Source organism: Osmerus mordax, chromosome 27, assembly GCF_038355195.1.
Source record: "Osmerus mordax isolate fOsmMor3 chromosome 27, fOsmMor3.pri, whole genome shotgun sequence".
NCBI classification, from domain to species: Eukaryota; Metazoa; Chordata; class Actinopteri; order Osmeriformes; family Osmeridae; genus Osmerus; species Osmerus mordax.
The window spans coordinates 2352939-2367222 of NC_090076.1; the positions used below are offsets into that span (position 1 = coordinate 2352939).

Genomic DNA, 14284 nt, shown 5'->3' on the forward strand with positions numbered 1-14284 from the left:
GCCATGCTGATGGAAAGCTTCGGATAAACTCCAACAGCCGCCTCTGCAGTGGATAAGAGAGTCTGCTAAATGACTAAATGCAGTGACCATTTCGCGGCGGATAGTTTTAACATGGACCAGAGACAGACGGGGTTCGCGGACACACAGCTTCTCTTGCAGCGTGGAGCCGTACTGAGCATCGCCCTCCCGGCCGTTCCTCCTCCAGTCACACCTGGACAATCCACCTCCGCCAGCAGTTCATCACTCTGTTATGTGTGCTTGTTATAATTAAACTAGATAACTTTTCCAGAGGTGTCTCTGCTTTGAGTTAGTGCAAACCGCTAAATTGATACTAGGCTACTCGGTGTAGAATGATGGTATCTTGGTGAAATGGTAGCTAATGTGTTAGAAGTAGCCTAGTTGGAGAGCTCACTGTCTGCTGTCTCTGGTGTCCATTTTTACTGTTACAGCTCAGGGGAACATTTCATTTATATGCATCTGTATGTTTCACTCATTGAACAAATAAATTCAAATTCTCGGTTTTGTTCGGCTTGACGTAGCTTCCATTATCTGAGTCGTAGGTAGGCAGCGAGGGGCGGAGCTTCAGCTCCTTCAGGCGACACGCCCCCCCAGTCTCAAGCAGAGAAGACTGCTGATAGGCCGCAAAGTAACCACGATAAGTCTTTTAGAAAATGATTCCCGCTCCACAGTCTGGCATCTACACAATCTTTAGCTCATAAAAAAGAACGAGTCGTGCTAAGCTACAAAAAAAATGTTTTCGCTGAAATTCCAGTCGATTATCGTTGCATCTATGTTTTATGCATAACTAGTTTCTTCAGAGCGTAATAGGATTTTGGTGACACAGTTCGACACGTGATCGTTCTACACCAATAAGGTAGCTGCTTTTTGTCAACATGGATGGATATGTTTGGCAAATAGAGGATGGGACCTTGCACGTAACAGAAATTCGGCCCCTGACAGTGTTTTGCATGTGATACACTGTGGCTGCAAAAGTGCCTGAGAGACAGGCAGATGTTCATGTTTTTCTGCAGGACTGTGTTGCACAGACTTATGTCGTTGTTGTAATTGTGCCAACACAAAAGAAACTGAGGAAGTGGAAGATAACTGTCCTGACACTGACAGAGGACTGTGTCCTTAATCTGTTATTCCTTATTCTGTTTTGTACAGTTTTATATTTCATATTTTTCACAATGATTGTTTTTATGGTTGATCAGTGTTTTCATTTGTGGAAAAATGAATGAATTGAATGTTACAACAATGAGGGGGGGGGGGGAGACAATGTCTGTCTCTCCCCCCCCCCCCCCCCCCCCCCAAGTTTATGTAATAGTTTAATAACTAATGTAATATTGCACATATTTTCGTACTATTTCCCCTAAAGCAATAAGGTTAGGCTATTTAGAGACCTTCCACTCATAAAGTATGTTCTAAATGGCATAAATGCTGCCAATTATTAATTGACGTATTAATAATTGAAGTTGGTCAGTAGCCTATAGCCTAAGGTACTCGAAAGCATGTACTCTGTCTGCTTCATTTGAGCTTGATAGGCTAAGCATTCTGTAGCAAATAACGTGCAATTTAGCTAGCAGGGGAATAATACAAACAACGAAGATCACCAGTTAACTTAATTTTAATGAGCAAGAACTATAGACTAATACAATAACAGGCTTGAAGGTCTCATGACATGCTGTTTTTGGATGCTTTTATATAGGCCTTAGTGGTCCCCTAATACTGTATCTGAAGTGAGCAGTCCCACAATGAGCTTTCCTCAAGACGCGCTGTTTCTGTGTCTGTAGCTTTAAATGCTAATGAGGAGGAGAGGGGTGGCACCATGCGTTAATGTTTACAATGGATGTATCGTAGCCCCTTTGCTGTAAGATGCCTCGAATTTGCCCATTCTCATCTGATCACCCTGGTTTGCAGAGGTGCACACTCATAGTCATTTCAATGAGGGGAAAGGCGGATATAGCGCGCGCCATAACACCAAAAGCAGAACGGTTATCGAAATAACAAAGAAGTTTACAACACTCGCGTTACAGCATGTGTATTCACACATACTTGATGCTATCTACCTTTACATTAGCGACAGTAACTCAGCTGTTAGCTGCAGAGCTAATGTTACAGCCAAATTCTAAGGGTAGCAAGCTAGGTAACCATATACAGTAAAGCAACAAAATTATATAGCGTTAGTTAACTACTTGGTTTGTAGCTGGACCAAGGAGAGTTAGTACTGATCCAGAATTTAATTTCAGCAAGTCCAGCTTTGTATTGTCCCGAGTTGTGGAAACAGTTGTCGCTGAAATGTTTGGCGCAGACATGCAAAACTTTGGGAAGTTGTGTCGGCGCATTTCCAGCGAATATAAAATTAAGATACTGGTTGTGCAGAGGCTTGGATGAAGGAACTAAAAAAATACTTTATCTTTTCATTTGTACATCCAAGCACTGAGCAACTGTTATGCTTCGTTCGATTGCTCGCCATGATGTCTCTCCAGGAAAAAACGATATCGCACTCGCCCTTGCACGGTCGTAGCTCAGCTTCTCATGGGCGGGCCAGATTATTTGGGCGGGCAAAGCAGAGAGAGGGGAGGTAACCTTCCTCCTTGTGACGTCACAAGGAGGAGATTTTCAAACAGAGCAATTGAGCCTTCATTTTCTCAAAGGTGGAGAAGAACACCCAGGGCTTGGTTTACACCTATCGAAAGTTCTAGCCACTGGGGGACCAAAGGCAGGCTAGGGGAACTCATATTAATGTTAAATAACCTCCTAAAGTGAAGTTTTCATGTCATATGACCTTTAAATTAACTGACAAGTTATCTATACGACTTCTCAAAGACGAACACTCATCTGCGGTGTGAAGCGCGTATCCGTGCTATTCTCAGACATGCACTCTAACAATCACATAGACGTCCTTACATTTTGTACAGCCCTATTTCTGATACCATGGCGGCAGAGATGTAGTCGTGGTGGGCCGCCACGGCAAAATAAACAGAGGAAACACTGTAACGTGCAAGGTCCCATCCTCTATTTGACAACCATATCCATCCATGTTGACAAAAAGCAGCTACCTTATTGGTGTAGAACGATCACGTGTCTACCCGTGCCACCAAAATCCTATTACGCTCTGAAGAAACTAGTTATGCATAAAACATAGACGCATCGACAATCGACTGGAATTTCAGCGAATAACTTTTTTTCGTTCTTTTTTCAAATCAAATCAAATTTATTTGTATAGCCCTTTTTACACGCAAGCATGTCACAGAGGGCTTCACATATGCCCATAGAAGTGCCCCTCGACCAACCTAAACCCTCAAGGAAGATGAGGAAAAACTCCCAAAAAACTCAACAGGAGAAAAAAATTGAAGAAACCTTGGGAGGAGCAATTCAGAGAGGGATCCCCTCCTCCAGAGACGGTTGGTGAGAGAGAGGAGCAGAACACAGGCTAAACATAGTCATACAGTGTCGATGGGTTTTTAAAACACCAAAATCCATTGTTCAACTTTATAGATGTAGGACAGGACCGGGAGACTCGCGACCAGGTCCAGCGTTGGCTGACCGACGACCAGGTGCTGACAACTCAAACCCCCCACACCACAAGGGATGTGTGTGGGGGGGGACAGAGAGAGGAGAGCAGGGATTAGAGAATGCCAGGAGCAGCTAACAGTTACAGTCATAATAGAATGAGATCCCCACCGGTCAAGTGTGGACTGGTGCAGCAATTTAACAGAGCAAAAAAGGGGAATTTGATGCAACCCCACACACCAAGACAGCGACAGCCCCTCTCATTTGGAACATGAAATCTGTTCCAGGGGAAGAGAACTCTAAAATAAGTTATACTTATAGAATAAGGATGGAAGCAACCCGTCCCCCGTTGCCTCCAACTAGTAACATACTTACCTTTAACAGTCGTAGAATTGACTAAACAATAAAGTTTTTAACCTAATTTTAAATGTCGAAACAATATCAGACTCCTTAATTGAGACGGGTAATTTGTTCCAGAGAAGAGGTGCTCTATATGAGAACGCCCTACCTCCAGCTGTTTTTTTCTTAATTTTGGGAACCACCAGATAGCCGGCATCTTGAGATCTAAGTGTCCTTGCGGGGCAGTAGGGTACAAGGAGACCGGAGAGGTACAGTGGTGCCAATCCATGCAGAGATTTGTAGGTTAGTAGTAGAACTTTGAAGTCAGCTCTGGCTTGGATAGGGAGCCAGTGTAGAGAGACAAGAGTAGATGTTATGTGATCAAACTTTCTTGATCTGGTCAATAGTCTAGCAGCAGCATTTTGCACCCGCTGTAAAAAAATTTAGGTGGGTAATTGGGAGGCCAGAGAACAACACATTGCAATAGTCCAATCGGGACGTAACAAATGCATGTATTAGTTTTTCGGCATCATCCTTTGAGAGAAATTTTCGTATTTTGGCAATATTACGTAGATGGAAAAATGCAGTTCTGGTAATTTGCTTAATATGGTACTCAAACGAAAGGTCTGGGTCCATTGTGACTCCTAAATTTTTTACTAGCTGGCTTTGAGAGACTTTGACGCCGTCTTGGTCTAAGGTCAGATTGGAGAAAAAAAAATCTATATTTTTTTGGACCGAAAATTTGAACCTCGGTTTTATCCTAATTTAGAAGAAGGAAATGTGCAGTCATCCAAGCTCTCAACCTAGAAACACATTTTTCCATAGCATGTGGAAATTCTCCAGACTTTATAGACATATATAGCTGAGTATCATCTGCATAACAGTGAAAATTTACCCCAGAGCTTCTAATTATGTTTCCTAAAGGCAGCATATAGAGAGAAAATAACAGAGGGCCTAGAACTGAACCCTGTGGTACTCCGTATTTTACAGTGGAGCTCCTGGATGAGCAGCCATCATAGTGGACATATTGTGATCTATCAGATAGATACGATCTAAACCACTGAAGTGACGTACCAGAAATCCCAACATAGTTCTCCATACGTTCCAAGAGAATCTCATGATCCACCGTGTCAAAAGCTGCACTTAGGTCTAGAAGAACCAGGACAGAGATAGAACCCGCGTCAGAGGCTAACAGTAGATCATTGACTACCTTGGCTAATGCAGTTTCAGTGCTGTGGTGGAGACGAAATCCAGACTGGAGAGGTTCATAAAGCTGATTTGAGGAGAGGTGCTCAGTGAGCTGTTGTGCCACAGTCTTCTTTAAAATTTTGGAGAGAAATGGCACATTTGAAATTGGCCTGTAGTTGCTAAGACAACCTGGATCCAGGTTTGTTTTTTTTAAGAAGGGGCTTAATAATAGCTTGTTTGAAATCATTGGGGACTTGGCCAATTACAATAGATTCATTAATAATACTAAGCATGGGTGGTCCAATAATAGGGAGAAGTTCCCTACAGAGTTTAGCAGGGAGGGGATCGAGAAGGCAGCTAGTGGGTTTCGAGGAGTCTATCAGCTCGATGAACGCTTCCATAGAAATAGGGTTAAAGTGAGTGAGAGCCTCAACATGCAGCATGCTTGGTATAGGGGAAAGTTCAGTGTTGATGGCAACTCCTCCAGGACTAGTCTGTAGTTTGTCCCTTATTGCATAGATTTTTTGGTCAAAGACATCATTGGGAGAGAAATCTGAACTAACACAGTGTACTTTTCTTAGAGAGATTTGCAACAGTATCAAATAGTAACTTAATGTTGTGTTTGTTCTTACTAATCAACCTAGAGAAATAATCTGATCTGGACCTGATGAGGACTTGCTTGTACTCCATTAGGCTGTCCTTCCAGGCCAGGCGGAAAACCTCCAATTTAGTGGTACGCCACTTATGTTCTAGTTTTCTAGTGGACCTCTTAAGAGTGCGGGTTTCCTCTGAATACCATGGAGCCAGTTTCTTGTCCTTTCTTTTCCTTGGTTTGAGAGGGGCAACAGAGTCTAGGGATAGCTGAAGAACCAAATTCAGATCCCTCGTTTTAGTATTTAATGATTTATTTGGGACGTCAAGGACTTCTAGTGCAGCGGGTAGAATATTAGCCAGTTCCAGAGCTGTGTTTGGGGTTATGCAGCGGCTAGTAGAAATATTCTTAGTGCCTCCAAGGCTCTGGCAGAGGTCCATTTTGAAGGTGACCAGGCAATGGTCTGATAATATAGGATTGTGGGGGTGGACAATGACGTCACTAATCTTGATTCCCCGCGTGAGAACTAAATCCAATGTATGCGAGTGAAGATGGGTAGGTTTGGAAACCACCTGAGTGAGACCTGTGGAATACATTAGAGCAGTAAAGGCCTTACTTAAAGGATATTTTGGGTCATCCACATGAATGTTAAAATCACCGTTATCAGTAAATGTCACAAGATCAGCACTAAAATCTGCAAATTCCTCCAGGAAGAGAGAATAAGGGCCGGGGGGCCGGTATAGAGTAACTATACAAAATGAGGGAGGGGGGCCAGGAGTAGTAACATTATTCCTTTTTAAAATAGTTGGTGGTTTCATGCAAATTACTTCAAATGATTTAAAGGTATTTACATATTTTAGGCTGAGGTTGAAGCTAGCTTTATATATCATAGCAACACCACCACCTTTCTTTGATACACGAGGGATGTGTGAGTACGCAAAATCCGGAGGCGATGCTTCATTCAGGGGGGAATATTCATCAGGTTTTAACCAGGTTTCGGTGAGTCCAATCAAGTCCAGGCTGTATTCAGACATTAGATCATTAATAAAAACGGCCTTTGTGGATAGAGATCTGATGTTTAGGAGCCCAACATTCCAGTATGGGTTTTTGGCAGATTTAGACGTAGATAATTATTCTGAGAAGGTGGCACTGTCATCAGAAAACTTAGTAGGAAGCGCAACGGGGGAGCAAGGCTGAATACATATTAAATTGGTATAATTCCTAATACTTGAAGGCCGAAATTTAGAGAAAGGGCGGGGGACCGACACTGTCTCAATGGGAGAAATGACATCAGCAACCTCACTGACTACACTACAAGCTAGGCTATCGGGCCCCCAACAGCTCACAACATACCTATCAACAAACCTATCAGACTCTCTAAGAGACTGTGGCCCGGCTTGTTCTAGTGAGTGTCAGGCCTGCTCTAAAATAGCTTCAATATTCCTAGACAAAAGAAAAGCACCTCTCCAGCTCGGATGGAGCCCGTCACTTTTCAACAAGCCAGGTTTGGCCCAGAAACAAGACCAATTATCTACAAATCCTAAACCCTGTTCTGAACAGAAGCGAGCCAACCAGCGGTTAAGAGAAACAAGTCTGCTGTAGATCTCGTCAGTCCCCCTAACAGGTAGTGGGCCAGAGACTATTACTCGATGCCGACACATCTTTTGGGCAAGGTCACATGCCCGAGCTATATTAACCTTCGTGACCTCTGACTGCCTTAGCCTAACATCATTGGTGCCGACATTAATGACAATATTCTCATACCTATCATCAGTGCGTGCGCCATGTGCCTTAGCTTGGGCCTTTGCCTTAGCCCTAGTGCTAGCCAGCACCCTGAGATTAGCTTTTATATCAGTAGCTCTGGCCCCAGGTACACAGTAAACTGTCGCTGGTTGCTCCAATCTAATGTTACGAGTGATGGAGTCACCGATCACTAACGTCTGAGGAGTCCCACTCCCACCATGCTGCAAAGGTGAAACCGGTGGGGCTAATCTTGAGTCCTCCCTAGCGCTAGGACTCCCTGCCAGTGATGATGCGCCAGTCGCATCTAAAGTTACTAGCATACGTTCTTCCTCAAGCGACTGAACGCGACTCTCTAACAGAGTCAACTTTTCGAGCAAAATGGCACATGTAGGACAATGTGAGTGGGTGTGAGACATTATAGTTAACTTACGTTAATAGTTTATGCCAGCCAGGGAAATCCGTCAAGAGCGTTGAGTTGGCTAGTTCAAGAGGAACAGTAGTGTCGGGCTCCAAGGAAGAAATCCGCGAAGAAAGCTACGCCGAGTAAACCTATAAGTAAGATAGTAAATGTATAGGTTAAATCGGGAAGGACAAAATAAATGAATAAATTAAGTAATATATATATTCGATTAACAAGGAGCAAGAACAAAAGCTTGGGAAAAAGTTTGGAGCAGTAGCTCAGGAGCAGCGTGGTGGCAGCCGGAAGCACGTCAGGTGGGGTGTGTATCCATGCCACGTTACAAGATTTAGCCATTAGATTTTTTATGAGCTAAAGATTGCGTTGTGCACAGGATGAATTTTTCTTAGTTTGAAAAACAGGGCACTTAATTGGGTGTGCTCAAGCCTTTGGCGAGAGTAGCACTTTCTATTTTGAAATGTTTTATTTTGCTTAAAATGTTTTAGTTTGGTAGCACAGTGAAGCACTTAATATTTATATATATATATATATATATATATATATATATATATATATATATATATATATATATATATGTAGTATGATTGTGCTTCAAATAAAAAATATATTTACCTACACCTTATTCTTGTTTAAGATAATTTACATAATATATACGAATGTATATGGAGCGTGATAAAAAGGTGACCTTGAAATTGTGGCGACGCAAGGAACAATTTGGGTGCACCTAAATTTTGTGCTGGTGCACCTAAATAAAAAAGTTAGGCGCACCAGTGCAACCAAGGCAACAAGTTGGTCTGGAGCCCTGCATATATATTATTATTATTATTATTTTTGCCCCCCTAAAACTCAGTCAATATTTGGCCTACATAGACAACCTAGGTGTCAAAAGTTTCGTCTTGGTAGCGATTGAGTTGCTTCTATTGGGATTTACGTTCCGTTGCATGGTTTAGGCTCAAGTTACGTTTTTGTGGCGAAAAGTGAAGCTAACAGTGGCTAATTTGCTAGCCACAGTCACTGACGTCACTAACGTCACGAAAACACGCGTGACTACCTGTAGCAGAACATTCGTTTCGCATCTGTTAATTTGGGGGATAGCTAGGCTAACTATAGCTTTACTGCAAGGCAGCTGCAGAAACGCCACAAGCAAAGAGGCCAGGGTGATTACTATTTACTCATTTTACTTTGTGATGTGAAACACAATTGTAAAATGTAATGTACAATATTAGCTGATATTATTAAGGAAGTAGGCCCACATCTACTTTCGGAAACGGTAGTCTACTATTTCACTGAGGCATTAGCATGACATTAGCCTCTGTTACCCGGGCAACACATACTACAGTGGTCTATGATGCATCTATTTTCAATCATTAAAATAAACATTCCTCACAAATACATTTTCGTTGTAGGATTTATTATGACATTACAGGGTTTTTCCTGCATAGAGAACATTTTGGCGCGCGCCAAAGCCGTTTTCCCGAGCGCCAATGACAAATCCCGAGCGCCAAAGGCAAAAAAAAGTCAGTGATGTAGAAAAGAAAAAAACAATGTTCATCACGCGTGCAATGCATGTCAGCGAATATGTTCTCATTAGTATGTTTCAAGTAGGCTACAGCCAAACCCTCGTTCTGTTTTGATCAATAGCAATCGAGTTGATAAGCGTGTCTTCTTGTCTGATCAATACGCAACTGTGAGGTGCGCGAATGGACAGAGTGGCCACTAAACTGTCGTTCCGCTGCGAGGGCCAGCCCGCCGTGCACGAGTACACCTGTACAAATGCAAATGAAATTTCCACTCAAAATGCTGACAAAAGTTTGATTTACGATTTCAAACGCAGCCTCCATTGGTATTCTTAAACTGGAATGATAATATATAGTGCAGTGTGTCCTGTATGGCTAAATTTCTACCGCCACGTTATCAGAAATCAGGCTGTACAACATTTTAGGCCGTCTATCAGAGTGCATGTCGGAGAATTGCACGGACACGCGCTTCACACCGCAGTTGAGATTGCGTGTGTGCGTCCTTGAGAACTGCAAGTCGTATAACTTATGTTGTCAGTTCATTTAAGCCTGTTATTGTATAAGTCTATAGTTCTTGCAAATTTAAATCAAGTTAACTGGTGATTTTCGTTGTTTGTATTCTTCCCCTGCTAGCTAAATTGTCTGTTGATTCGATAGCGATTGCTGCCCTTGCTCAGGTTTGTATTTTAGGTGCATTATTATGCTTAAGTAGTTTTAATTAATAAAAAGTGGGTTTATTGTTAGTATTTGCTACAGAATGCTTAGCCTATCAAGATCAAAAGAAGCAGGCAGTGTACATTCTTCAGAGTGGCCTACCTTAATCCAGGCTACTGACCATTTACAATAAGTTATATGTCAATTATTAATTGGCAGCATTTATGCCATTTAGAACATACTTCATGAGTGTAAGGTGTCTTTAAGTAGCCTAACTTTATTGCTTTAGGGGAAATAGGACAAATATGTGCAATATTACATTAGCTATTAGACTATTACATTAACCTGTTAACCTGGGAGGGGGGGGATGCAAAACACCTGTGAATAAATACATTGATTAGAAAAAAAGAAGAAAAAAAAGAATATATATATATATACATATTTATTTTTTATTTTTTGGAGCACCGAAGACCCATTTTGACCCAGGAAAAACCCTGCATTACAAGTAAACGATTTGTTGGTGAAATTATTATTACCTGTGGTTTCAAACCAGTGTTGCTCACTGCAACGCTGTAGCCTACGCGGGACACACTACAAAAACATCTACACAGCTGTTTAGGAAGTCAAACGGCGACAGAACATGTTCGGCACTCCCCTTACTTAAATCAAAAGTCTTTCAATAGGTGAAACTATCTGACTACTAACCTGAACTTCATTGCCACAGCCTAAACTTTGTCAATCTGTTCATGAAAATAATTAATTTCAGCCTAAACCGTACAACGGAACGTTAAATCGAATTCAACCAACGCAATCGCTACCAAGACGAACACAGCAGTAGTCTAGTACTGTACTGTAGTAGTAGAATTTATCGGGGCAGCTTCTCCACACAGGGCTATATCGCATTTTGCATTGTTACTGACAATGATCGCTACCAGTGAGCTTTTTATGAATGAGCGATTTTCCACTAAATAAATGTCAAGCTTATTTAAGTTTTTGGGGGCATATTTTCAGTTAGCAGATGGTACTGTTTGAATCGCGATTCTATCTTCTACTGCCGGTAACGTCGTAGAATAATCTTCAAAGGGGGTTCTTTATTAATGAAAGAATGCAATATGAGTAGGCTAAATGCCTGAAAATATCACGAGAATGGAAAACTTAAAAGGACGTTTAAGTCATAGAGATTAGGTCCATTTTTACACCGGTCTGCCAAATGTATCCGTTTTGATTCAGCTATGAGGCTGCCTCTTGCAGGGGAAATGAGAAGATATCATATTTCATTCTACACTTCACTCGTATTTTGAGTTGTAAATGAGCAGCAAAAAAAAGATGCTTTTAAATCTATGTAATCTTTATAAATAATAAGTAGGCCCTATGCATTTTTATATAAAATATACAGACCCCTGTGCAACCGACGCAAGCAAGCACACCCTACAATTTCCCCAGAAATTGTACCCTCTCTAGTTACCATTACAATTATTGTTACAGCTAATGTCATGACATAAGAATTGCGCTTATACACAAATGGCTATGTAGTGAAGCAAATACAATTCATAAAATTCAATAACATTTCATAATTTTGCATAGGCTATATATATAATCGTATTTAGGTTATCTGTCTGAATTACATACTTGTGCAAGTGACCCCTTGCAACATCTGCTGATAGAAAAGTGAATCACAGCCTTGAAAGGCAGGGGGAAAAAATAGTTTAAACTAGCTTTTCCCGGTGTGATTTTGAGAATGAAAAAAAAGATATACTGGGTGATAAAACATACACAGGATAAGTCAAGAAAGCAGGATCCTGGAATTTGATCAAGTGCGAAGATACATTTATTTTTCTCTTCACAAAAACAATCACACACTGTGAAGGTGTGAAAAGGTCTAGAATCTTTCAAGGGGGATTTCTCTGCTAGAGCATTCCAGGTTTACCAACATTCAGATACGCGTATCTTCAACTATTTTCAGATTTCAATGTATGACACAAAATTTGAAAGCTTACAATCTGCACCTTCACAATCTGTAAAAAAAACTGTGAAATGACCTTGGCCGACAACAGCCCCATTTCACCAGAGCGTGTCACAATTGTAAACGGACTGCACCTCTGTGGCGCGTTTTCTATCTTAAAGATACTCAAGGCAAATTTTTCCCTCTCATTCACCCATTCACACACACACATACCAAAGGCAGCGGAGCTGCCAAAAGAGGTGCTGCCCTGCCCATTAGGAGCATCATGGGGTTCAGTGTCTCACTGATTACAACACATGGACAGGAGGAGCCGCACATCAAACCACCAACCCTGCGGTTAGAGGATGCCCCGCTCCACCTCCTTAGCCACCTCCGCCTAGAACCCGTTATATATTTGCCGTCTGACCGTCCTTAGGACCTGAGCCATGCACATGCATGTGGATGCCTTAACCCTTGTGCTGCCTTCGGGTCACATGACCCAAAGGTTCATAACGAACCATCATTGTGTTTACCCAATTTTACCCAATACAAAAACAAATAAAAATTATTTTCTTTTAACCATAGCAATGTGGGGGGTCTGAGACAGCCCAACGGTTAAAAGAAAATGCTTCACTTTGTTTTTGTATGCGGTAAAGACGGTGGGTCACAACGACTGATGGGTCAGAATGACCCGAAGATAACACAAGGGTTAAAAGTGAAAGGACATAAAAAACATTTGCAATGCAATTAACCATTTCTAGCACACGATTCATGTGTAGGAAATGTTTGTGGTTGATGGTTTTAACCTTAGTGTGAATTTAAGCCTTAAAGTTTTGACCAAAAAGGTACACAGTTGTTAAATGGAGACTTTCTTAGCTGGTGAAAAAAGATTGAAATATAAAACTGTATAAACAGATTTAGTGCTATCTATTTAGCCTTCTTAAGCTTTTAAGTCATAAACTAACCATCCTTGCATTATTTTTATGTTTCCATTAAAGAGAGGGTAAGTATGGCCATGCTGCCTGCTTTGGCCTGCAACCTGGCTGTCTGCTGCCCGATGGTACCCGGCAAATGTCTGTTGCAGCTATGGTGGCCAACTTCAGCAAGCCCACAACTGACGCCACCTCATTGCTGCAGCACGACGAGGTGGAGACCTACTTCCATGAGTTTGGCCATGTCATGCACCAGCTGTGCGCTCAGGTCAGGAACCAACTGCACACACAAGACAACTTGGTGTAACGTGATTGGAATAAGTATTTTCACTTTCCAAGGCTAATGAAAATAATAGGTATCTCTTTACGTTCGCTCTTTACGTTAGTGTTTTTCTTACTGTAATCACATAAGTACTGTGTTATAAGCAATCTAACTACCAAGGCAGGAATTATGCGCATGCATGTGTGGCTTGAATACTTTGAGAACTGGACACTTTGTATTTGATGTTTTGTTCTTAACCGAAGGACAGGCACTGCAATGTTGCATGTAAAGTTGTTTGGATGAGCAGTTTACGACACACGGTATACACACATTCACCGTTGGATCACTCACACGTTCATAGTGCCAGAGTGAGTGATCCATTGCTTCATTGCTTGGTGCAGCCAAGTGTTACCTTAATATTATTCCCATGTTTCAGACTGATACTGGTTGCTAGTTCTTCTAGTTAGACAGATTCATTTCCCAATTTCTAATCAAATGGCATGTTGAAGATGTAGAGAGGGTACAATTTCTGGGGAAATTGCCAGAAATTGCGTCAGTTGCCGATGGGTCAGTTTTGTTACTGAAATTTCGGTTCATTTTAAATAAGTATGCATACTTATTATTTAAGATGGCATAGATTAAATACATTTGTTGCTGCTCATTTACACTTGAAAATACTAAGAGTGAAGTGTAGAATGAAACAGGGTTCTCTTCTCATTTCCCTTAGTGCAAGAGGGAATAGGGATAGTGATGTTACAGCCTCACATAGTTGAAAAAGTTGCATCAAAACTGATAAATTGGGCAATCCTGTGAAAATGGGTCCTAACCTATCTATAAACTGAACCATAAAACGTAAATAAGCTTGACATTTATTTTTGGAAAACATAAGTAGTTTACTGGAAGCGATCATTGTCAGTAACAATGTCCCTTTCTGAAGACTAGGGGCTCATGTGACCGGCTATCCGGTGTATCCACATTGTAAGTGGGGAAAAGTGCATTTAACTTTGCTTCTCTTATACTCCCTCTATATCAGCCTCTCTTAATCCTGGTCATTGATCCTGGGCCTACTGTAGCCCTGCATGGTTTTAGATGTTTATCTGCTCCAAATGACTGGGTTGTCAAAACAAAAGCTGGAAGCAAGTTAGATACCACTAATAAGTGTGCCCTTTGTGCACCTCCCT

General features: G+C 41.5%; 2 protein-coding genes across 2 annotated transcripts in view; one reads left to right on the top strand and one right to left on the bottom strand.

Annotated features, from left to right (window-relative positions):
• The window catches only part of thop1 (thimet oligopeptidase 1), a 74377-nt gene that overhangs the window by 45699 nt on the left and 14394 nt on the right, over positions 1-14284 (top strand). The window contains exon 10 of the mRNA XM_067230674.1: positions 12908-13109. Coding sequence (XP_067086775.1) covers positions 12908-13109 — 202 coding nt within the window. The remainder of the gene's footprint in view (positions 1-12907; positions 13110-14284) is intronic.
• On the bottom strand, positions 6999-7708 carry LOC136937067 (uncharacterized). Its single transcript, XM_067230814.1, has one exon. It carries the CDS (start codon positions 7696-7698, stop codon positions 7048-7050), a length of 651 nt encoding a protein of 216 aa, XP_067086915.1. The 5' UTR covers positions 7699-7708; the 3' UTR covers positions 6999-7047.

What these genes read in the sequence shown, in the direction of transcription:
- LOC136937067 (XM_067230814.1), bottom strand. Translation starts at nt 7,698, where the DNA reads ATGCTAGTAACTTTAGATGCGACTGGCGCATCATCACTGGCAGGGAGT.